Genomic DNA, 26,775 nt, shown 5'->3' with positions numbered 1-26,775 from the left:
AACTATGTAACTGGACCAGTTTGGGCCTTTTCTTATTTTGAGAACACTCTAGGTGATATTCCTTGCAGCAGAGCTCTAGGTATCCATTTTGCCAGATTGATTCAAACCAGACTTCAATATTATCAAATAGAATGCCTGTCTACTGTGAATACTGCAAGTATCCAACTGTGAGAATTAAAGAGCCTAGGGTTCCATTAGTTAGCTCATACTTTTCATCACTAATTTTTGCAAATATGCTGTTCAGTAACTTCATAATCAGTAGAAAGAGGCCAATTTGTAGACATTGTACTTGCATACAAGAAAAGCTGTTTATTCAGCCCATTTATTTCTGTATTCTGAGGGGACTTCATACAAGATTTCCTATTACTCAAGTACAGTAAGAAAATACAAAATAATACACTGTGTAGACAAATGCATAAGTCTATTTTGTGCTTCTTGCTAGTCCAAAATGCACACAAGGACAAAATAATATTGCATCCTGTAACATACATATATATGTTTGTATTCATTTAAAGGTGACCCCCTCAGGCCCGGCTTCTAGACACTGACTCTATATATTTCCATCTGATAAAAGCCTGAAAAAGCTTATTGTTCTAAATGTGCTATATAAATTGAAATGCCACTGTTTGTATATAAGTAGTGAAAATAAATCAGCGTAATATCTAGACAAAGCTGCAGTTTGATAGATGAAGAATCCTCATGGATACATGTTTATAGTATGATGAAGTCTAAAATGCCAGGCAAGAAAAATGCATTTGGCAGGTGAGCCTAAATCTTTACACAGTTGTGATTTCTAACTAACCTGTCTGTTTCCATCATGTAGTAGTTTCATGATCATAAATACACAGAACTACTGACAGTATAACTCATCCCTTCAAAACAGCTTGTTCTATGTGGCACAGATAGCTTTGGAAGGGGAAAAAAGGCTTTACTTACCCCAGACAAGGACAATGTATCTCAGTGGAATGAAATACAGGATGACTGTAAACACAGAGAATGCAACGATGGCCAGCCAGCTTAAGAATGGAACAGTCCAGTTGAAGGTACTGAATGAAAAATTAATGCAAGTCAGAAGGGTAATTATCAATGAACAGAATTAATAAAAGAACAAATGCCAGCCAGCCAGAGTATAGATCTATAAATGGAACAAAGTTAGCCTTCGGTGAAAGAACCAAAGTAGTACAAAGTATGATGTATAGTGGGATCGGAATTCACTCCTTAGCAAGTGCCAGTGAGGTTGATACTATCCATCCCATGGAAGAACAAAGTCTCTTTCAGTTCCACAGAGTTCATAACAACTACAAAACATAACCAGATATTTCATTGCTTTCCTCACTCTCTATCCACCAAAACTGCTTTTTCTCAAAACAAACCACTTTCAAGAACAGCACACAAATCTTTGTGGTGCCTTCAAGATGCGGTCCAAGCTGTCCTCACTAAAGTTATCTCTCTCTCGCTCTCTGACCAGAGACTTGGGAAATATTTGCCTCCCAGTCATTCTGTCGTCCATGTCTGGCAACACTCCCTGGCTGTGGTCATGTATCGAAGAGAGATATGAGGACATGTATTATGGTTAGTAGCTTTAATTTAGAAGAATAGCCCCAGGGTGAAGGAAAGAAAGAGAATGTATAAAGAGCAAGTGAAATGGTAAACAGAGAGAAGAGAAAAAAACCAAATTAGGAAAAACTAGTGGTAAAAATAAGGAAGAAGAGATGAGGAAAGCAAACCTACACAAGTCTTAGGGAAGCAAGGAGGAACTCCTTATAATATTCTTGTTCTTGAAACAGGCAGGAGGGCATGCTCTAACGTTTGGAATATCCCCCATCATCTAGTTAGGAGGCAGAGCAAGCTGACTGACTGCCCTGATGTCAGGATTGCTAATCTTCCAGACTAGAGTAGAAAAAAGAGGATTGGGCTTAATTCTATAATATAAACAGTAAACAAATGCCAACAAGGCAAACAGATGTTAAATTCAGTGTTTTAACAGCGAGAACTAGCACAGAAAGGAGCAATAAGTCCCGGGGGCAGCTTCTGTCTCCTCACATGCATCCAGGACAACTTGATCCCCAGGGTTGGAAATGGTTGGCAGAATGCCCTCCTGGCTCTCCTGAAAGCTCGAATTAATGGAAAGAAATTCCTTTGCTTTCCCAGGCATTCTCGATCCTTAGAATAGAGATGTAGTATAGCAGCACCCTGAATGAGAGGGGTTCCAGGCATAAGTGGTGAACAACCGTCCGTTGAATCTTTCTACTAAACTCAACATATGCAGAGGAAAGATTCTGCTGTGGCAGGTAAGCATGTACAAAGACGTCTATAATGCAATGCAGATCCCTAAGCTACTTGGAAAGAGTTGCTTTAGACATCTTTCCCCCATGGATCTCCCAGTTAAAAGAAGCAAATACAGCTTCTGTGGAGACCTCGTGATTCTCCCCAAAAAACTAGACAACACCAACTCATTTATTCTGGATTAATGGGGGGGCGAGGAAGAAGAATTATTTTCACAGGCAACACCAACTTCACTTTGGGCATAAAGGAAGGGTCTGGTGTGAGTACTACCTTATCCCTAAGAAAGACACATGTTTGGACTAGTGGAAAGCACCATGTGCTCTGATACCCACCGACAGCCTGAAGTTACATTAAAAAGGAAGAGAGGTTTTCAACCAGTGTGTGCCAGAAAGTCTTAAAAATGCTTGTTGATTCTTAATCTGTAAATTTTGGTATCTAGTGAATTTTATCAGAGTGTCCTAGAAAATATCTAATCAAAATGCTACAGAAAGCATTACTATCAAAAGGGTATTCATGTAGCATTTTTCTTCATAAAGGAAGTCCTTCTTTATCTCTTGTTTCCTTTATTTCCTTTCCTTTATTCTGTTCCATATGCTCGCGGACCAACAGGGCATGAGCAAAACAAATCAATAAATTTAGTAATACAGAAGTATCCAAACGTACAGAAATACAAAACACAGAATCTAAAGTATGCAGTTAGTAAAAGTATCATTAAAAGCCATCGATAAATTTTTTGCCATAGCAAGGGTTACATTTGGATCAGTGTCAGCCAATAGCTTTGCAACTATCTCTTGCTTTAGAATAAGTCCCCACTTCTGGATGTATACTTTTTACAATCAATAAGAAAATGCCAAACAGTGTTCAAGTTCCCTGATTTACAGTCACAAAATCATTCCAAAAAAGGGATCCCTGAAAATCTGCCTGCTAACTCCCCCAATGGTAGTGCATTTAATCTGGCCTTAGAAAAAAGTATTCTATATTTAGGGATGGTTAAAAACTTACAGTAAGTGGGTAGGGTCCTTGGAATGGGGAGGCCCAGATAGTACAGATAGTTATCTCTCATATAGGCTGTGTGTGTGTGTGTGTGTGTGTGTGTGTGTGTGTATGTGTGTGTGTATATATATATATATATATATATATATATATATATATATATATATATATATATATATATATATATATATATATATATATATATATATATAAAATGAGTCCACTAACCAGTCACTGCCAATGAAAAACTGGTTCCAGTTTTCTGGATACCATGGTTAAGCTCACAATCAGAGTTTGTTTAACTATTTTTCCAATACATGGTATTCTCTCCTATCTCTTTTGCCTTTTCTTCTCCTAGCATTTGTACAAATCTCCAGAGTGGGTATTATATCATAAGAACATAAGAAGAACCCTGCTGGATCAGACCAGTGATCCATCTAGTCCGGCATCCTGTTTCACAGTGGCCAACCAGATGCTCTAGAGGTTAACAACAAGGGTCATAGAGGCAGAGGCCTTCCCCTGAGTTGCCTCCTGGCACTGGGATTCAGAGGTTTACTGCTTCTGAATGTGGAGGTTTATTTCTTCTGCATGTGGGAAAAGATAGGTACAATGCAGGCCTTCTAGCCATACAATGCCTCTTTGTTCAGGTAACTCCTTTGCTCCTAGGGACACCTGCTTTTCCCATTAGGGGCAAGTAGAAGACTGAGTTTCTACTCATATTCTTTTCTCTTCTCTTGATGCTACAGATTCTCACACATGCATGATATACAGAAGCATTGACTCATCAGCAAATCGTTTTTTTAAAAATCAGTATACTTTCCTTTTTTATTTTACATACTTACCAATATTAGCATTGCCTCACTTTGCTTGCAAGTTAGATTTCAGTAATGAAGTCTGCAGGCCAAACTACATATTATGCAGCAGATATACTAAGGCTACAGTGCTGGAGCACGTTTTTTATTTTTACACACACCCACTTTCCATAAAGAAATCACCATCTGAGCTGATATTAGATATAGTAGGGGGAAATATAACCTCTAGCCATATTGGAATGAACAGCAACTCATGGTACAGTGGAAAATTCTATCAGGAAAACAGAACTTGAAGAAAGGGTCCTCAGAACCATGGTCATAATTCAGTCCCTCCCCCGCCCCAGCTATTTTTGAACATTAAAGAAAATACTGGGAAATCCAGTCATAGATCTCCCACATAATATGCAGTTTTAACACAAGAGGGATCTCTCCAGAAATGAATTTTATTGATTGTGCTCTTTCCCAAACTGGTGTTTTGTCCAACTTCTTTCAGACAGTTTCTCTCAAACTGCTGCCTCCTTTCCCTCAGAAAAGTGGCCCACTACCACCACCACCCCAAAGCACAATAAAGTTTGTCACAGTCCCTTTCTATAAGCTTTGTCTCCTCTATGGATACTCTGAAAATACTGATTGCCGGGCATTTTTGAATGTTTCCAAGTTGGACTATTTATACAAGCTTAATCAGTGCAATTGTAAGAGGTATTGTAAATTAAGAAAATTAACCACTAAACACCTGTGTCAGGGTAATATGTTCCTAGTGATGTTTTTCAAAGGCATTCTAAACTGTACTTGAACAATTTTGGAAGAGGACGGTTCATGAGGTGAGCCACTGTGAAGAAAACAAGCTTACTCTTGCCATTTTACACTTGTATGGTGAGCATAATCTATATGCACAACATTCAGCTGATTAGAAGGATTCCAAAAGAACATAAGAAATGGAGCAATATTTTAGGAATGGAGGATCTAATGGGTTAAATTTGCACACGTGAATTTTGCACAGAACAGGGAAAGCAAATCAGTAATACACTTCGTGGAAAAAATAAAATTCTACACCAAGTTAAAGAAAATTCTGCATCCTATATGCATTATGCATACATTTGCACAACTAACAGCCCATTCCTGAGAATCGGGCCGAAAGTCGATAGGAGGCAGCATGACCTCACCACTGGCGTAAATGCATGTAATCACACGATTACACGCATTAAAAGCACTTGAGCGTCTAGCTACGCCTGCTTAGGTTTGTAGGGCAGTTGAGAGATGGGCTAGGACCCTTGCTGGGTCTAGGTGTGCCCAAAAACTCTCTATCCTGCTGGGCAGAAGTGAGAATGGAGGTGGAAGGTACCCTGGTACCTGTATAGGCGGGATGGTTGGGACTGGCTGGCACAGTGGGGCGATGCCCAAGTACTTAGTGGTTATCCTTCTTGAGACTATCAAGAAAGGCATCGTTTATTCGCTGAAGAGCGAAGTGCCCTCAAGGGGTGGTTTCCCAATACGCAACGGAGGTGCCCTCACGGCCAAGGTGCTAGATACACGACCGAGTGTCATACGGAAGGGTGGACTGGTTAAGTCATCATGCCTCCGAAGGACTATGGACGAGGCCATGACCTTGCTGGAAGGTGACGCGCCGCAATAAACTGCTGTCTATCAAAGGTCATGTTTATGCTCCAAGCAGTGTAGTGTGATGGGCGTTGATCCTCTGGTAGGGTACTAATTTGAAATGAAATTCCATTCCGGAGGGCATATTAGTATCTGGCCATGATTGCCATGAAATAGAAATGTGAAGGCCAATGGCACTAGAAGTATAAACTTTTCTGGGTAAAGTCTCCAATCTGCGTCCCTCCCGGTTAGGGGCAAGGAATGTGAACACGATTTATATTTGCCTGACAGGGCTTCGACCACCATAAAATTTGGGACAAGCTACTGGTATGGAAAATCACCGTCCTCATGGCGGATCTTGTAAAGGTTCTCAATTCCTCTGTTGAAGAGGGCAGCAAAAATGGCTTGGTCCGGTTAGAATCCACCACCTCCAAATGCTTGTATCATTGGAAGGACCACAGGACCTGCTTCAGAGGAAAGTAATATACCCATGATGGTCGTCATCCGAGACGTCAGGGAGGAAATATATATTAGAACCTTAGCCAGACGGATCAATTCTACATATAATTCTACATATAATCTACATAGTATCTCCTGCAATGTCCACAGGTGAGGGTTGCGAGGTGCGGAATTCCGAGTCAGAGACCTGAGTAGCCATTGCATCGGACTCGGAATGGACCATATCATTTAATGTAAAAGGAGACCATGGTTGGAAGAGTCTCCAGGGGGAGTCTTTGCCTCAGCAACGTAGGCTCTGAGAGCGTAGGCGCCGGGAACGTAGGCACCGAGAGGCAGCGAGCGCCGAGAGGCTGTGGGCGCCGGGAAGGCGTGGGCGCCGAGGCACTGAGAGGGTCGCCGAGAGGTGGTGGGCGCCAAGAGGCCGTAGGCTCCAAGAGACCGTGAGCGCTGAGAGGGTCGCCGAGAGGCTGTGGACACCGAGAGGCCATGGGTGCCAAGAGGCCGAGGGAGCCAAGAGGCCGAGGGTGCCGAGAGGGCTGCAGAGAGGCTGTGGGCGTCAAGAGGCCGTAGGCTCCGAGAGGCCGTGAGCGCCGAGAGGGTCGCCGAGAGGCCGTGGGTGCCGAAAGGCCGTAGGCTCCAAGAGGCTGTGGGCACCGAGAGGGTCACCGAGAGGCCGTGGGTGCCGAGAGGCCGTGGGCTCCGAGAGGCCATAGGCGCCGCTTGTCCGGAGTCGGAATAGCGACACCCTTATGCGGCTGCAAAAGGAATTGAGTGAGGAGCTGTTGCTCATCCTGGGACCCACTCTGAACAGGAGCAGAGGGGCTAACCAGGGCATCCTGGGACCAGGGCATCCTGGGACCCGCTCTGAACAGGCAGAGGGATTAACCAGAGAATCATGAGACGTATCCTCAAGCTCCGTAGACGTCGTCGCTCGACGCCAAGAGACATCGACGACGATGGGAGTTACCGAGGTGAGTTAGATGCCGATCGGTACCGAGGTGGTGCCGGAGTGGATCGGCGCCAAGGCGACTCCGCGTTCCGAGTGACGGGGGAAAGAAAACTTGTCCAGTTTAATGAGGGTTTTCATCGATTAGAGGTCCGAAGGGAGGATTTGTCTAGCCCAGAAGTACCTCAGATGTCTTGCCGAGTTTCCAAACGGGGAATTTTCCTCAAAATGGAGGTAACCTCGCCGAGGACTCCATGTAAAAGTGATCAGTCCGAGTCTTCAATGCCCTCTGAGTGATCTAGCACAGCTCTTACATGAGGAAGGCAGTCTCTCTGTGACAATCGGACTTAATTATTTCTTGAAGAGAGGAGCCTTCATAGACTCCATAATGAAGAGAAGCTAAAGACACGTTCTCTCTCCGTGGCAGCAGAAAGAGAACTGGAGGGGTGAGTGCTCCCTCCCCCTGGGTCATGGGACCGCTGGGCGGGAAGGCTGCATGCCCCGAGGGGAGGGGGAGCACTCTCACTTTCATTTTTGCTAGAAGCTGACAAATCTTATCCGTGGCTGGCCTGCGCCTGTGCAGTCGCAATGTGGGACTGCATAGAAGCCACGCAGATGAAATGTTTGATACCTGAACTATTACTCAGCCAGACTATATCCTTCAAGGATGTATTGTTTCTTTCCTGGGTCATATATATTTTTCCAACACCCTGATTGAAACAACCATTCTTTCATATCAACAATAGCCAAAGTAAAAACAAAGATATTTAGTAATACATCATATATTTGTCCTCTGCCCAAGATAAGTAACATTTTGCAATTTGACTTTGGGGGAAAACACACACACATGTGAACAGCATCTGAACAACTGAGCACCCATCTGTCCACACTCACTTCTTTATCCTTTCTCCAAGGGAAGCCACTTCATCAAGGATGTTCTGGACACTGACACACAGTTCCTGGATGGCATACAGCTTATTCATAAATCCTTTCTTTTCACCGTCCTAAGGATTTGGAGAAGGAAGTAAAATCAGCAATCACAGGCAACTTTGTTGCTCATACTGGAATTATTACAGTTTTCCTTAGAAACACATGGAGGTCATCACAAAAGTAAACTGAAAAAAAAATGTTGACTACATATTGAGGAATCATTTATTTTCCTGTACTTTGAACTGTGTGCGCAAACAGTATATAAAAACAGTACACCATAGTGAGCACCTTCATCTGTCACTGCATCCGTTTTTTAAATATAAATTCCAATAATTCAGTAATCTAGTTTATTATTATACATTACGGATGCCAAGTTCATATCCTGTGTATTTTTGGTAAGAGATAACCATCAGTCTATTAGGATCTCACATTTTTGAAAAGTATTTTCTGCTATTGGCAGACGTATATCTGCATTTCAAAATGATAAAAGCTTCTTTGGAAGTATAATCTTTAAGAAACAAATCACAATCTGGGTTGGGTTTAACAACGTTTTTGTACGTTCTCTCAGTTTTATAAAGGACTGGCACTCACTTTTTAAAGTATGGAAAGTGTGAAGTTTTTGAAAAAATATTACAATTATTGTGGTATTATCATTCCAATGAAACCTATCCCATATTAGAAATAAAGCACTAATGTGTAGCTTCAACGTTTTTTTAAAAAACTTTTCCCGAAGACCAATCTCAAGGGGAAATCTGATCAAAACATTTAAATAAAATTATTATGGAGATATAAACACAAACGACTGAATTAATCATAGTATGAAATCAAGTTATTAGAAGAACTGTCAATATTTCTTAATTTCTTTGCTAATACTTAATATCTCATTAGTTAAAAATAAAATTGGCAAATTTTTACATTCCTTTTCTGTCAAACCAAGAAGGGAATCATTGTACAAGATTTCATCACCCAAGTGTTCTATCATGATAATGGCAGAGATCAAAATTTGCTCTAAAGACAATGAAATAATTTAGCCATAAAAGACAAAGTAGCTATAAATCAGCTGTCAAAAGCTTACTATGTATGGTTGAGCTATTTGTAATGATTCCGTATACATTTTAAAAACATATGTTTTGAGAAACGATAGTTTCATTGTTTTCTTAGCTTACCCATGAAGTTAGAAATGTTTTTTCTTTGTGAAAATCCTCATCAAGCAAAAGATGTTCTTAATGGTCCCTGCTACTTGGATCACATTTCCTCAATGTATACATACCATAACTAAGGAATTTCCTTGATGTTTATTGCATTCAGGAAATAAATAATTCAGATGTGCTATATACAGTGGAGGTGGTGTACAGTGGTATAGTTGCAAACCCCTAAGATAAAGGGATTCTTATTTATAAATACGATTATTACTACTACTATCTTTCCAGAAAATCTGACCATACAACTAAAGGACTGTTAACCTATTGTTAGGATAATTACTAAGTAAACAATAATCCAACCTCGAGTATCAACTGCTTTCTGTTCCCACTTATGCTTCTTTCGTTTTGGATTTCCAGATCTAAGCGTATCTTGATTGAGCATCAAATCTCGTGTGGAAAGAATGCTATCAGGATAACAAAAACAATACCCCTTTCTTATATTTCTACAGCTCAATAGGGATTTCTTTGGGAGATCCCGAAGCTATTTTTCTTCACAAATATTTTTAACAAGACAAACTTGTACCTTCTTGAATGCACATCTGTTCTAAATCAACTGTTTTAAGAGGAGAGGGCCACTACACTCTCCTCTGTCCCAGTGCACGCTCCGCTTCAGAGTTTAAAGGAAACGTGTTGACATATTCTGAGGCTATCATAGACAAAACAGCATAGGAAAGAGGAGGCAGCCAGAAGGATAAAGGTTCAGCTTCTCTTAAACTAATTCCACATGCCCCATGAACCATTAGCTGTTTTTTATTTCCTGTTCCAAAGATTTGTACAAAAAATAATCTGGGCTAGAGAAAAGCTAGTTTTCCCCAGGAAGGTGCTGTGTTAGCAAACAGAACATATGAGCCACCTTCAGTGAACTAAAGTCCTTAATAATCCATTTTCCAAACACTACTGGTATTTCCTGTCCAAACAAAGATGGACTGTAACTGGAATCAATTTTATCATCTGTATGGCTACAATCGCCAACTTTCTGGAAATGATTGTCTTTTAAAGACTGGGTAAAAGTGCAAACAACAGTTTTATGGGTATTTAATTTCCATTGTATGTTTGTATACAGTAGAGTTTAACAAAAGCAGGATATTTGGAGCAGGAAAGTAGACTGGAGTAAAGCATTAAAATTGTCAGGTTAATCTTGTTTCTTTGTCTTGAGTTCACAAAAAGTAAAAGGTAATTCAGCAGGGGATTAGGTCTGTTTCTCAAAGTACCTCAGAGTCAACTTTACAATGTGGCATAATATGAGACATATTAGACTAATACAAACAGATCTTGGTTGATTTTCAGCACAGTATGAATATAATACAGGCTACCCAGATAATTCTAAAATAGAACAATCTAAGGAAAATTTCAATGTCTGCCATTTCTTCCATTCTTTTCAGCCACAATTATGCCTGGAAAGAAATGGTATCCCTTCTAGATAGTCACATTTTTTAAAATGTGAACCAGTAAACTAAAAACAGTAAACGAGAGCTAATGCCCATACTTGGCACAAAAAAACCCTTGGCACAAAAAAATATCATTGATGGGTTTCTAAAAGTGCAAATCTCACAAATCCCAAATTGTTTCTACCCTAGGCTTTACACTTTAGGGAAGTATAACATAAACATATTAAACTGGCATTAAAAGGTACTTACAAAGCTTTAAAATGTGCCTTGTAACTATTATAATTCTCTAAATAAATAAATAAATCTAATGTTCCCATTTACCAAAATGATGAAGAAAATCCAGAAACTTATGAAACTTACATTTAATTGCATGTCATCAAAATAAACTTTCTCACAAAGAGCACACAATTTTAGATTGGTCAAAAACACCAGGACCAAAACAACTGTGAGCTAGTTTCATGTGCCCAAGGAGCATGTTAGACTCATTTTACAATCACCACCACCCCCGGGAAAATTGAAATTGCATAGGACAAATGGGCTTGGCTGACTCACACAAGCTTACACACAATATTAAGCTATATTGACAGCCCTCAGTCCAGCCCAGACCTAAGTCTATATTTGTACCAGCAAATATATGAGGAGGAAATCCATAGTACCCAGCTGATGTCACAAATCATGAATTTGCAGATGTTTCTCTACCAATGCAGAGCACTAATTTAGAGTGTACAGAATTTCAGTGCAACAGCAAATTGTACTAGCTGCAGGTATGCTTCAGTCTTCATAAAGACAGTGACATTCAAACATACCTTGTTCACAATGCCTATTCTGGATAGATTTGGAACACTTCATTTGATCACTTCTATAATTTGGTAACAGTTCAAAATATATAGTACTCAAAGTAGTTTTGTGTCTGCATGGCAGCAGCATCCAGCATGGCAACCGGCTGGGCAATTGCTTACTTACAGTTACTGGCTTGGTTGGATTACATATGTCCCAGGGTGATCATTATAGTCAGATCATGCACTATTGAAAATCAGCTACTTAAACATGCAGTCATATTAGAATATTTAACATTAACATTGAGTCAGCCAGATTAAATGGGCAAGGTTAAAACAGACACACAATCTTTCAGCTGGATTAAAACCCTTATTTTATTTTTGAACTGGTTTTTGATTAGCACCAAGATGAAAGATGAGGGATAGGGACAAAGGAAATGAGGTGGAAATGAGCATATGCAAGCATTTTTTAAATCCTAACCTGACCTACCTCACAAGGCTGTTGTGAGGACAGAACCCAGCTTGCTGGGGGTAAAGTGTAGACGACTGGGGAAAGTAATGACAAACCACCCCATAAATATAGTCTGCCTAGTAAACGTTGTGATATGACGCCACCCCAAGGGGACTACCGGGACTACCTTTACCTACTTTGTTTGATAGTGGTATTTGTAATCTACCAACAAATTGGTATCTAAATCAAGTGGTGATTGAACCTCTCTGACTGACTGTTTGCTTCTAGGTACAATTAAGATAGCAAAGAAGGTAACATTGACAGAAAAGGTAACATTTCAGAATAAGAAAAATCCTATTCTGTGGCTTGGTGAGGTAAACCCAAAGTCATTTTTTAAAATAAATTAGTAACATGGTTGGTTCGATAAACTGAAATCCACATGCAGTGCCATGAAAGTGTTGGGCATAGCAATAGGTGGAATACCTTCAACACAAGCAGAACAATTTAAGCTCTTTATTTGCTGGGTTATAGAAGATGATAAGCTTGATTATGATTTTGTATAAAATAAATGCCTGCCAATGAGAAAGAAACAAGCCAAGATTCACAGAACGATGAGGCATCCCTCAAATGACATACTGTGTACAAACCTGAGCAGAAGAGCAGATGTGTTATCTACAGGGCCTAACTAAGATATACATAATATTTAGATAGAAATGTGCTTTGGAACATGAATGGGCACTTACAGCTCATGAGTCCTGGGAACTCCAATGTTTATTTTTATTTTGCCTTTTCTCACATGAACTCAAAGCAGTTTAAAATAAACAAACTTTGAAACAAAATACACTTATTGTGGAACAAGCATAACATCAGAAAATTATTTTCTATTTGACATATCCCTAAAAATAATAAGACTAGATACTTTTAGAACATTTGAGAAGAAATTCCAAAAGGACTGAGGAAATAACAGAAAATCCTGATCCTCTCCTCTCTCTCTTGGAACAGAGATTTCAAGCAGAGCTGCCCTGGCTGATTAGGTAAAAGGGGGATGTAGTTAGACAAGGGGCCAAGCTGTTCAAAGGCAACAGCACATTAAATGGCACATGGAAGACAGCACAGTTTACATTGAAACTTCCAGTCACTCTTCAAGGGCAGTGAAATGCAGAATGTATTTCAGTAGTCAAACTATAAGGTTAGAAAACCAAAGCTCAAGAGCCTTTTATTCATGGCACTAAGACTCACTTGGACAGAAATCCAGAAGTTCTACATTACTGATTTATGGTATGATGTGGTGGTGGGATAACAGATGGCACAATGGTTGGCACAGTGGTCCATCTAGTCCAGCATCGTGGCTCACACAGTGGCCAGCCAGTTCCTCTGGAGGTCGAACAACAGGGCATAAAGGCCAAGGCCATCCTCTGATGTTACCTCCTGAATGAGGAGGTTCCCTTTAGTCACCATGGCTAGTAGCCACTGATAGACCCATCCTCTACCAATCTGTCTAATCTTCTTTTAAAGCTGTCTGTGGCCCTAAACCACATCTTGAATTGTAGACAAATCTTACCAAAAGATGTTGGTTGCAAGGAATCTGAGATTCTGTGTGCCAGATTTGAAAGCAAGGCACCTCAAACAAAGAGACTAAATGGAAGAAGAATAACTAAAGCTAGGACCAAAACCCATATATTAGGGTAAAAATTCTACAGTTCTAAGAACATATACTGAATTCAATGAGACTTACTGCCTTGTGTGTTCAAGATTGCAGCATAAGAGCCAAAACACGTTCCACACTTTGGGTATTCAGTGTTGTACTACAAAATCTAAACATTTCAAATTGAGGCCCTTCTTTGCAGAGGGACCATGGCAAAATACAAGTAATACTCAAATGTTTTTTCAAAGAAACTTTGAATTTTTAAATACACCATAACCAACTGGAATTTGCTTACTTTTTTGATTTTCTGTGATTCTGCCTTCCTGTTGAAGAAAACTACACAGAATGGCTTATTATGCAACAGTCTTTTAACCTTCTCCCTTCTCCTCTCTACAGAGCTGGCAAACATTAGTGGTTTACGTTGGACAGGTTAAAGGGCAAATTTTCAACTGTCAGAGATGGAGGAGAAAAGTTCAGTTCCAAGTATTAGCAGCATAGGATTTTCTTGGGGTTCTCGTGACTAAAGTGAAAGCTTTTCCTCATTTTTTTTTATTCCTCAAACATGGCATCTGCATGAATATACCCAAATAACTGGGGAAACCCAGTCAAAAAAAGTAACCTATTCAATGTAGGTGTGGCCCTCTCCCAACTCTTGATGAATAAGACAGCTGATGCTGATGAACAGTAGAAAGAATCTGGATACTATAACATGAACCTGTAAAGAAAAACACAATTTACTTTCTTGTGGTGAGCTAATCATTCTCAGTTCCTATTGAGTCTGACAGTATGAACGCTGCATATACATTCCAACTCAGCAGCATCTCACTGGACTCTTAATTTGATTTTTTCTGCAAACCTGGAGTCCTTTATGGAATGTCTACAGAGTTTAAAATGTTCCCCTACAGTTTCCTGAGAGTTTCAATTTTTAATTGATTTGTATCCATTTATTCTCTTGCCCAGAGACTGTCCCTTTTGGCCAATGTAAATGGTGGGAAAGCATTGGCCTCACACAATACCCGGTATTTCTGTCTGGCACTCTTTAAAGATGCATTTATTCTCCCAAAAATTTTAGGTGATTGGTTTTCCTCTTTCCTTTCTGTACTATGGTTTTTGATATTAGTTCACTATTTGTACTGCTGCAGCTGTTTTGATGGTTTTAATTAGTAGTTGCTTCAGACTGCAGGCTGTCTGTCAGCAAGGACCATCCTATACCTCAAGGCCTATGAGAAGGAAAGATTGTCTTCCAGGAAAAAATGACCCTTTCTGAGAAAGTTCACAAAGACAATCCTAGAAGGCCAACATCAACAGTAACAGATCTTCAGTTTTTTATAGTCTATATATGACAAATACGAGAGTAGGCTACTCTGAAAGGAAGAGAATGGTTTAATATTTTTTCCCTCCAGAGGTCAGTTGTTGAGTCTCCTCATGTTCATGATTAGTTCTTGCACTTGTTGAACAAGTATGAAATTACTTCATCATGAGATAAGGACATTCAAACTTCTACAGGACTTATAATGCAATTCTCAAAGATTAATGTCTTTGTTTTCAGTGGCAGAGCATTCAGACATGCCTTTCTGTTGACTGCCATCATCGCAATCCAAAAAGAACTGCAAAATACAAATGAACTCACTATTAGTTTCAACCCATAACTTTATCATAGTTGGATGAGATATTTCCTCTGTAGGAAAACTGCTGATTCAGGGTTCAACATAAAACTCTAGGATTGTTGATCTACTGAAAGCACACTTGGGGCAGAAAATTCCTGCTCACGGGACAACATTCCCAAACCCCAGACCTTCCACCACAATGACATCAGCACAGCTTCAGAAGCAATGAAAGAGCTTTTGTAGCTACGGGAACTAGAAAGCACTGAAAGAGAGAACTAGAAATGTAAACAGCAGAAATCTTAACTTCTACAAACGCAAGGGAGCAGTACACACTGAGTGGCATGTATACAAAAGATAATTAAAAAACCTTTCTGTTAAATGTTTCCTGTCTTAACTTGCTCATATTAATTCAGAGAGATTCTGTAGTGAGACTCAGATGCAGACGTTCCAGGCAAAGGTAAAGCAATAGTTATTATGAAACACAGCAAATGAAAAATGTGGCAACAATCTCGACCAAACAGTTGCATATCACAAGCTCACCAAAATGTGTGATTTGGTGGAAGCATCTCACTTGTGCTCCATTTTGATCAATTATCTACTGACCTAGTGATTGGACAGATTTATACACATTTCTGCGTATATAACAAAAACCAAGTCTTATTATGAATTCATCGTATAGCTCATTCAAGAAGCTAGTTCATAACAACATCACCTGTATGTTTGTGTGGTAAATAATGCTTCACTTATATACCAACAAAATACTGGTGATTCTAAGCTTTAGAAATATAAAAACAGAAACACAAATACACATACTTTTTTCCTATGTATTTTGAAGACAGTATAACTAGCAGAACAGAACAATCTGTTTCAAACCAATGCAAAGCTTTGAATGTTATGTCTTCTGTGTCTTTTTGACACTTCTGCACGTGTTTGTGTGAGAGATGAGCTAATTCCATGCTAGAATACAAAAATCAATGAAAATGGTTTTTGAGGCCTGCAGGACAATTTAATCTAGCCTGAAAGTGACACAACTGGATCATACCTGTTTAGGAACAAATATCTCACAAGCTCCTCTTTTTGGGCAGAATGGAGATAAAACTTCTGTATCAGTCAACAACATTTGTCTCAGGTGGAACAGACAAACATGTATTCATGTTCACAGTGCCATATGACTTCTTAGACAGTTGCAACACTTAGAAACTTCAGGTTTCTCAGGTGCTTTTTAGAGTAGGAAATGAAAGTAAGAGGGGAAAAGGAACAGAAGGAATTTGTGATATATAAGAAGGGATGTGTGAAACATAAACAACATAACAATTTAAAACCAACAAGATGCCTGCAGTTTATATCCCGTTAAAAGCCCTGGCAAACAAAAGAGGCCTTGCAATGCCACAGTAACATCTCATTAGGGAGCTTGTTCCACAGAGTGGGACTTACAGTGGAAAAGGAATGGGGTCTGGTTAAGGTTGCCAGCCTCCAGCTGGGGCCTGGAGATCTCTGGACCAGAGAGATCAGTTCCCTGGAGGAAACAGCTGATTTGGAGGGAAGACTTATGGCATCACATACCTTCTGGAATTCTTCCCCTCCTCAAACTGTGCCCTCCACAGGTTCCACCCTAGAAACTCAGTGAATTTCCCAACCTGCAGTTGGCAACCCTAGGTCTTGTTGATGCCAGGTGTGCCACCTTAAGTGGGGAACAGCCAGTAGGCAGCAGCTTGAAGACCATGGATGTTGCACGTGGGAATATGGATAGAGATGTTCCTTTAGATATGTGGGTCCTGCCACGAAGGGCTTTAAAACTCATAAACAGCATCTTGAACTGGCCTTGGAAACAAACTGGCAGCCAAATAGCTGTTTTAAGATTTATTTAGAATATTTCTATAACATCTCTTCAAAGAACCGGAGCAAAACCACTTTGAGAAATGGCAGCCATTTTTACTATATTTGGACTGGGATAGTTTCTGGTACACATTAAAACACATACAAACATTTCTTCTTTTCAATATACTGCTACGAAACAGGTCTTCAAGTACCCTATTGTAATCCCTTCCAACTTTTCTGTTGTAAAAGGGTTTGTTCAGATCTATTTTTTTATCTACCAAAGAAATTTAGACTATCACATGCCAGCTTGAATAACACTCTGAATGCAATTGTTTATTATGTATCCAATAATTATGTTAATTGTTTCAGTTGATCTTTCTACTATAAAATGGAAAAAAATTAAAAAGAAAGAGTGAAAGAACTGGAGCAGAAGAAAACCTAACTTCTCCCATTTGAGAACCCTTGCTCATCAGGCAGAGGTTAAAAAAAATGCCAGACTACTGTCAGTGTGCTGGCAACCCTAACTGGCATCCTTTCAACCTCCTTCCTGCTACTCAATGGAGTATTAGATTTGAAAGCAGAAAAAAGGGAAGGGAGAAAAGACACACAAAAACAGACAGGTGAAGGGGGGATTAAAAAGGAGTGTAATAAGGCCAGAAGGGGAAATGAGTTCATTTACCCCTTTTTGTTTGAAATTATATTTAAACCATGGAGGGACTTGCAAGGACGTGGGGAGCATCTCATTTCCCCCTCCCCTACTATTTCATCTTTTCCTTCCATGAAAGCCCCCATTGCTTCTCCCCTCTTCCTGCTTCCTTCTCTTCCTTCCTACCCACCAGCCAACCTATCTTTATCTGTGTCCCTGCATTCAGCTTTCCCTTCTTCCTTCCCCCTGGCAGCTTCTCTATGGGAAAACTCTGTATGGTTCCAGCTGCAGGCTCAGCCAGGCCATGCTCAGCCACATGGTGCTTTCCACCAGGCCAGGCACAGTTCCCCAGTGAAGAACCTACAAAAATTTGCAGGGGGCACCTCTCTTTCCCCTGTATCTTTCTTCCCTCTGGGAAATCCCCATATCCTCACCTTTTCCTGCTTCCTTCTCTCCTTCCAACCCACCAACCAAAGTAACTTTTATCTGTCCCCAGTCTACTGCTATATTTATTATTTAAAGGTAAAGGTACAACCCTGTACAACCACCAGGTCATTACTGACCCATGGGGTGATGTCACATCACAACATTTTCTAGGCAGACTTTGTTTACAGGGCAGTTTGCCATTACTTTCCCCAGTCATCTACACTTCAGGAAAAAAAAGTTGATAAAGACTCGCAGTTGTGCAAGGCCTCATTTTAGGGACTGTACAGATGTGATTCCCCATGCATAAGCAGAGGAGTTAATGTACCATACAAAGAGCACAATACAAGCAATTATAGCGTACATCTAACTCAAATCTTTTCCTCAATGGTTGCACGGTTGATGCCCTTGCAAGAATGTTTTCCCTCCTAAAAGTAGTAGTTATATCTTATTCTAGGAACTCGCACAAAAGAAATCACCAACTATAATGTAAGAATTCAGTGACAGCACTCACCTTCAAAATTTGTCAGGTGGGTCTTGTATTATTTATCATCTAGTAAATAAAGTTTAAATGCTTTTCCAGCCTTGGTTACAAACTATCTACCCATTTTCATTTCAACAGCAGGGAATAAAAGCTGCCATCATTTGATGTCTTTTCGTTCTCTATTCTTTGTGCCTTCTTTCCATGGATTTCATTATATCTACCGGAGGCATTCATTGTCAGATCTAGGGCACAGCCATACTAAGTAAGCAAGGGGAAGGGTTGTGAAATTGTTCTCATCTGTGTAACAACTGGAATGGAAGATACAACATTCTAACCCATGACACCTCCTCCCCTTCTCCAGCAAACAGTAAACAATTTAAGAAAAGTATCTGGTCTTCCACAGAGTAATAATTTGCTTGCGCTTCATTAAAGGTACACACATGATGGACAAGATGATCATACACATTCCAGAGTGATTATGATGTTGGTCTGTGGCAAGAAAGCATAGGCTTCAAGAAACCTGTTGGTCTCTAAGGTACCAAAAGATTCCTTGTCCTTTTCTAAACATGCAAGTTATTGATGAAATTACCAAGTGATCAACAGGAATGTGTAAAGCAGTCCTTGGAAATCTAGAGCTATATTTTCTGCTTACAAACTTTTTTTTTCTAGGAAGACTGAACATTTGCTCATGTAGCCTAGTAATAAGCCATCTACAGTATATATGCTGTTCCTAGGAGCCCCATGGTGCAGAGTGTTAAGCTGCAGTACTGCAGTCAAAAGCTCTGCTCACGATCTGAGGTCGATCCTGACGCAAGTCGGTTTCAGGTAGCCGGCTCAAGGTTGACTCAGCTTTCCAACCTTCCGAGGTCGGTGAAATGAGTACCCAGCTTGCTGGGGGTAAAGGGAAGATGACTGGGGAAGGCACTGGCAAACTACCCTGCAAACAAAGTCTGCCTTGGAAACGTTGGGATGTGATGTCACCCCATGGATCAGGAATGGTCCGGTGCTTGCACAGGGGACCTTTACCTTTATATGCTGTTCCTCCCCCCCTTCATATCATTTTGTCAGCTTTTAACCAGCTATACAATGAGATTCACTTCATAAACACAGCACATACCTAATAAATGTCTCTTCCAGACAGTTTCTAGCTATAGCAAGGGCAAATGAATGTCTTAACCTGATTTTTTTCTTTCTGGCTAGCTGGACAGGGATTTCTTCCAACAGACCTATTCGACTGTTGCAGGCCAGGCATGCCGCAATCCGGGAGGGAGAGCAGTAAAACCTTCTCTGCCCAGCATGGTGAACTAATAATAGGCTTTGATAATCTTGTCAGGTATTTATAAAGATAGGTTTGAACCGCACTTTTAAAATGATTAGTCCACACAATCAGTTTTTCAAATCTAGGCTGTAGTCAGAAAAAGAACACTCTATACAACCCAAAAAAAATATATTGAAGGTAATGTGGAAGCATTCTAATATAGGATGAAAAAGATTACTATCAGATTTCCCCAGTCCACTTCCACTGGAAATCTCTCTCCTCACATTATCCAGATTTATTGCACAAAACACTATTGACTCAAAACTTGAACCAGAATGGTGGAAGATGCTGATCTTTAACATTACAAATGCAATAACTCTTTTCTGGTCCTCTCCACCTCAGATGAGAGAGATTCAAGAATTGTTTTATTGCCGCTGCAAAGTGTTTCAAGAGGAAGTATGATTTGCAAAAGCAGATACTGGTTTCCCCCATATGTTACGGCCAAGGGATAATATTCCTCTGTATTTTTCTGTTCCCTCTACATATTTCACCATATATCTATGCCATTGCCATTTTCGTTTACCCATGAACTGCTGGGGACAAATGGACAATCACTAGCAACGATTATCCAAAACACTAGAGGAAAACACCGTGAAAGTCACTAATGTGCAAAGCTTTTCCACCATCACTGCAAATAACTGTAAAAAGCCTTCATTGTGTTATGCTAAAACGATGTGAACATAAGGAAGTTCCCTTGGCAACCAGAGGCAGCAAATCCTGATTGGATACAGGTTAAGTATTTTTGTTTGAAATCTCTCACATGACAGGGAAAAGGAACAGTATTCTTTGTTGCATGATTTTCATAGAAGAAAAGCAAGAAACTGAGAAACAGTCCTCCTTTCCCCTCTTTCTTTGTGAGGAATGGGGCCTCAGTCAACTAGAAAATGATGACTAGACAAATTCACTTAGTCTGGGACAAGGAAGCAATTCAATAAATGTGAAAAGCAATGAGATAAAAAAGTAAACAAAAATGAATCGGAAATACAGAATTTTTATTTGGAAACCTCTTTGTAAAAACTTTATGATGAGAGAATGTGGCCAATTAAAATGGAGCATAAGAAATTAGAGAAAAGAGCTAAAAACATACACTGCAGTGTTTTCATGAATAAAGGCCACAGTAAGAGGTACTCCTGAGCCAAAGTTAAGGGATGTTGGATGTGGCTAGTGTAAGGAGAGAACAGAAAAGGCAGTGTGGGGCCTTCATCCCCTTCAGCACAGCATTGTTTCTCCAACTTCTCCTGGCAGAACTTACTCTGGGTCATGGCCCAGAGACCCAAGATGGTAGGACAGACACGACCTAGGACTGCCTCACTCACACCCACTCCTAGGGCATTTGGATGGAGAGGCTGACTCTCTATGCAATTAAAAGGGGAGGGGGAGATGACATATGGACACATAAAGCTGTTTTATACTGAATCAAACCATTAGTCCATCCAGGCCCGTTGACGCACTAGCAACTTACCTCGCAAATTACTTGCATCCAGTACACAAGAATCCAGACCACTTTTAAATTCCGGTTCCCACCCGCCTCCTTTCCCCGCTGCACTTGAAAATCCCCAGACCGGCAAGCTTCCAGGCATGCCCAGTTGGCGCTCCAAGCAAGGGTTGCGATTGGTTCAGCTTTAGTAAGGGAGGCGGGGCGAGTGCAGGGGTTGGCTGGCAGCAGGATTGAGGACGCATTGCATGTTCCCACTTCAAGGCACCGAGTGTGGAGGACGCTTTATTTTTTTAACTCGCCTTATCAGCGGATCCTCTTACCGCGGAGAAACTGCGCTCTGGAGACGTCCTGAGAATCCTTCGGGTGAGTTGCAAGGAAAGCCCGCGGAAGCCGGCGCCGCAAATGGTAAGTGCGGACACGGCCCAAGTCAGTATTGTCTACTCATACTGGCCACAGCATTCCATAGTGTCAGGCACTCACCTACCACCTGACCCTTCTAACTGGAGACATAGGAGGCTGAACCTTGGACTTTCTGTTTTCAAAGCTCTCCCACTGAGCCACAGCCCCATCCTACAACATAAGATTTGCACTTACGCAGCTCAAATCTGGCCTTTTTATATTGGTCAGGAACTCTAGCGAAAGAAAAAGCAGCATTTATTATGAATGCACCTCAAGGAAAAAAAAACCTCATAAGAGGCTGCAAGGGTTTGTCTGAGCAAACTACTTACTACTGTGGAACTGTCAATCAAATACACCCAATTGCTGTAGTTACAGGTTTAAGCTATTCTCTCATGCTTGTGCTATTCTCTTATGCTTGGTCTTTGCTATTTATTTGCCAAGCATTTAAGGTTAAAGTTTATATTGAGCAGCTTTGTGTGCTGCTCTCTCACTGTTCCTATTTCCACACCATGAGCAGAAAGTACCTTCAGGTGAGGAGATCTCCTGGAATGGATACTAGTCATGATGCATACCTGTTCTCTCCAGGATCAGAGGAGCATGCCTATTATATTGGGTGCAGTAGAACACAGGCAGGATGGTGCTGCTGCAGTTGTCTTGTTTGTGGGCTTCCTAGAGGCACCTGGTTGGCCACTGTGTGAATGGCCTGCTGGACTTGATGGGCCTTGGTCTGATCCAGCAGGGCTTTTCTTATGTTCTTAATTAAAACTGATGCCCAGGTTAGAGAGATCAATTTCCCTGGGGAAGATCACTAATTTGCAGGCAGGATCCCATGGCATTATAGCTCAGTGAGGTCCCTCCCTGTTTCAAACCCCACCCTCCCCAGGCTCCACCACCAAACCTTGAGTTTCCCAAACCACCATTGGCAACTGTAGGAGAAAGAGAAGTTCCTGCCTACACATTTTAAGCTTTATATCTCAGTGAACTTTATATTGCATTACCTGTAACACAAACACGCACACACCAAGTCTAATTTTATTATCTTCTAACCAGGTTCTTTAATCTAATATAGTGGCCTCACATTAAATTATTATTCTTGAATACCCTTAGAAAAGTAAAGAATAAAAGAAAAAAAAATTAAATTAAAGTTATGGACTTTAAATGTAAAAAAAAACTGAACAATTTGTTTGGAATAGGTTTAAGTAGGTAATATCCTTTATTGTTACTAACACTTCCAGCTTGCTTCATTGCCACTATGAACATTTTTAATAATAAAAAGTAATTAGGGCTGGGTGATTTAAGAGGAAAGAACTTAGAACTATGACAGTGATGACTTAATACTGCAAATTATAGTTTTTAGTACAGGTAATTTAGCATACCAAATCACAATTCTAATTTATTTCCACAGGGCAAGATCAGAAAGAATGTATGTGTGGGGGAGGGTGAAAGTTAGAAACAGAAAGACTCTTTAACAGAGAAGCCCTTGACAAGATTAATAAATGTAACCTATCTACTCAAGCAAGTATTCGAAACATGCATGAAGTCTAGATATTTCATCCTCTAAATAATGTGCCTGCATATCTGTAGAATGTTTTTTCTGAAAAACAGAGGAATAGTGTATCTAAAGTAAAAATAACACATGTACAAGCTATGCTGAAGCCTTGAGAAATCAAGAGATGTTCACCATGCCAAGAAATCTGTTGTGTATCTTGTGAACTCTGACACCTATATAACAGTAAGTAATTAAGCGCTTAACGGCTTTTATGAGTGAGAGATTGTAAGATGTTATAGGGGCTCACACTTGATGCACTTTTATATGTGTTATGTTATGTTTGTATATCTGGTATGTTTTTATGCTGGTCTTGGACCGTATTAAACTTTCTTTGTATATAACAGTAAGGAAAGAAGGCAAAATCAAAATATAGAACTTGAAATGGTAAATTCTATGTCAATCCTCTTTAAGAAAAGTGGACCTCTTCTAATTCAACAGAGTTCACTTCAAGGTCCCAGAACTTAATGAAGTAGATACTGTGAGTCCCTGACTACTGAAGGAGGAATTGCAAAGGTGAAAGTTTGTGTGCCTGATTCTAGTTGGGGCCAGTTAGCTTGTCACCACACCTGTTCTTTATTCTGAACCAGTAGGCTACATTTTGAAATTTTTTGTCCTAGTTCAGGCTCAGCTAGGCTTGCCAACTTGTGATCCAAAAAGGCAAGTGCTGCAATGGGCTGACGCAGAATCTCTCATGGAGCTTGGTGGCCACAAAAGTCTTTCTGGAGCTGCTTAAAAAGGCAGCCATTCAACAAAGGAAATGGGAAACAATGGACTCTCTTTAGTGCTAGTTGGGCAGCCCATTCCTGAGCCTTTTGGCGGCTGGGGATGGCGGGTCCAGGGCGCCAGCGCGGTACCTCCGAAGAGGTTCCCCGGCCTCTGAAAAGCTTTAAAAAGCCTTTTTAAATTTAATAAGTAAAAAATGGGGCATTCCCCCCCATTGAGAACAGCGAGGCTGTGCCAGGAAAAATCTGGCACAGCAACGCTGTTGCTGGAGGGGGCGTTCCCGGCCTGGAGAGGCTTTGGAAGCTGACTAATGGTCAGCTCTGCCTCTGGGAACACCCCATCCCCACGCCGGCGCCACATCTCTTCCAGGATTTATGTACTAGAGACTGCACCGCTGGCGGTGTGCAGCTCTGTGGCGCCTAGGCCCTGACGGAACTGCCCCCGCCACCAGCGTAAGTGCCTCTTATCAAAGAATAAGAGGCACTTACGCTGGTGCCTCCTAAGCTGTCAGCCCTCTACCTCAGGAATGGGCTGTAAATCTAGCCCAAATACTGTGGAACATAAAGGCTGAAGTTTTGGAGAGTATGTCCCATCAACTTTTTGATAGAATAAAATTATCTTTGTTGGATTTGGTGAGGAGTTTGAAAGTAAAGTTGGATCCCTGTCTTTTGTTGGAGAAGAAAGTTAGCAAGAAGCAAAGGGTGTGCCCTTTCAATTGTGCACATGGCTCATACAAACTATGCTTGGACTCAACTGAATTAGCCATGCTGATCCATGCCACAGTAAACTTGAGACTATTGTAACACACTCTACATGGGGATGTGATATTAAACTGGAGGTAGGGTGAAGAAGGCCTTTTAGGTGCCAGAGTCTTCCCCACCCCGCTTCTTTGGACCATTTGGCAAGGGAGACAGACAACCATGCAGAGCTGTGGAGAGGCGCCATGTGGAGACAGAGGAATATGTACCAGGAGGGTGGTGATGGTGGAAGGACCCACCAGGTATAATGGCAGCTTCTCACCCTCTATCCTTTAAGGATTGCCAACAGGCCCCTCAGCTCCCTCCTTACTTGCCTTGCTGACAACCATGCCGGCCTCTACCCTTTTTTATTGTGATTCATCAGCATCTCCATGCCTTGTGCATGAGGTTTGCAGGAAGGAATACAAGTATGTTTTAATCACACTTCTAGCACTACAGACAGCCTACAGTGTATCTCAGTTGAACCAATTTTGGACAACGTTTTTCTAAATTGTATTGGTTTTTGCAAATGTTAAGAAACTAGTTAAGAAGTATCATGTTTAATGGAAAATGCTTTCTTTGTGCTATTCACTTTGTATTTTTCTATGTTTATAAATCTTGTAAATAAATTATAAAATAAATAAAATTCTTTATGACCTGTGTCCCTCATACCTGCAAGAACACCTTTCTCTGTACATCCCCTCTGTACTGTTATACTCTGCTGATCAAGATCTACTATTTGTTACACTTGATCTTAGCCGATAGGCTGAGAAGCGATTCTTAAGATTAAATTCCCAATGAGTCCGGAAATTATGTTACTGGGGATAGAACCAGAGAATTTAGAAAATAATCATAGAGAACTTTTCGGATATCTCACGACGGCGGCAAGGATAGTATTGGCAGCATCATGGAAACAAAAGACTGTTCTGGACTTAGAAAAGTGGCAACAAAAAATAGAAGAATTTGCAGTGATGGCCAGACTAACCAACAACCTGAAAGAAAGAACGATTGATGATTCACAGAAGAAATGGGAATGTTATTTTGAATATGCTAACTGGAAAGTGTAGAATAAAAATTTAATAGAGATAGAAAATAATAGTCATATATCTTGAAGAAGTTATAAAGATAAATTTAGAGCATAAACGTAGACAAGATCAGTAATGCTTAAGTAAATATCATAATAGAACAATGTTTATGTAAACTGATTCCTGAAGTAAGCGCAAAATGTATGAATGGAAGTATATGTATATGTTTGTTTGTTATCTTTTCTTTTGAAAATGTTAATAAAATATATTTTTAAAAATATCTACTATTTGTTCTGATCTGCAGGCAAATTCAGACATTGGCTGCCCAGGCCAGTGTTTTTTCCATTGTGGTGCTGGTATTGTGGAATGGCCTTTCTGAGGATGTGGAAAAGGCCCATACTTTGATGGTTTTCCAGCACCACCAAAAGGTTGAGTTACTTAAAAGGTACTCTTCATGCAATTAGATCAACCAGGTTGGTCTCAAGATCATTTATATTTTTAGTTTGTTTTTAATTCTGGTTTTTATTATTTAAATTATGTTATCTGTATTTTTTGTTTTGTTTTTATTGTAATCTGCCTTGTGTCTTATGGGAAAGGGGAACGACATAAATATTTTAAATAAATAAATAAATAAATAAATAGAATATTTAAAAGTTTGAATAAATGTTTATTAAAACATTTATACTCTACTTTTCTCACTATTAATGTTGCTCAAAGCAGTTTCCAAATGGTAGCATTTGCATTAACAGTGCACAAGTAGAGGAAAACATTAAAGACAAAAATTGGCACTAAATGTGTCAGTACACTCAACATTGCTTCAGTTCAATTGCCCTCAAAAGCCTCTTCAAACAGGGTGGCTTTACAATACCTGTGGAACTGTGCCAAAATGGAAATCCTCCTGACCTTTCTGGAAGGCTGTTCCCCAAAACAGATGTGGTGACTGAGAAGGAGTGTGTTCAGATGGCAGATCTAATGAACTTCAGGAATGGGCCAATCAAGGGAAGATCTAAGTTGACACATGGGAGCATACCAGAAGAGAAAGTCCCAGGCTGTGTAAGGCTAACAGACAAGAACCACGACTCGGAATATGACTTCAAAGAAAATCGGCAGCTAGTACAGATGGC

At 40.4% G+C, this 26,775-nt stretch overlaps 1 protein-coding gene across 4 annotated transcripts in view; it reads right to left on the bottom strand.

Annotated features, from left to right (window-relative positions):
• Positions 1–26,775, bottom strand: part of MCTP1 (multiple C2 and transmembrane domain containing 1) — a 190,668-nt gene that overhangs the window by 5,159 nt on the left and 158,734 nt on the right. For 3 of the 4 annotated variants that reach the window (XM_056849242.1, XM_056849244.1, XM_056849243.1), the window contains 2 exons: positions 7,987–8,096; positions 937–1,046 (listed from right to left, as the gene is read on the bottom strand). In XM_056849242.1, coding sequence (XP_056705220.1) covers positions 937–1,046; positions 7,987–8,096 — 220 coding nt within the window. The remainder of the gene's footprint in view (positions 1–936; positions 1,047–7,986; positions 8,097–26,775) is intronic. The other variant, XR_008933284.1, reaches the window with a different exon arrangement.

This window comes from Euleptes europaea, chromosome 4, assembly GCF_029931775.1.
Source record: "Euleptes europaea isolate rEulEur1 chromosome 4, rEulEur1.hap1, whole genome shotgun sequence".
Classification (NCBI taxonomy): domain Eukaryota; kingdom Metazoa; phylum Chordata; class Lepidosauria; order Squamata; family Sphaerodactylidae; genus Euleptes; species Euleptes europaea.
This window is presented reverse-complemented; position numbering and strand designations above follow the sequence as displayed.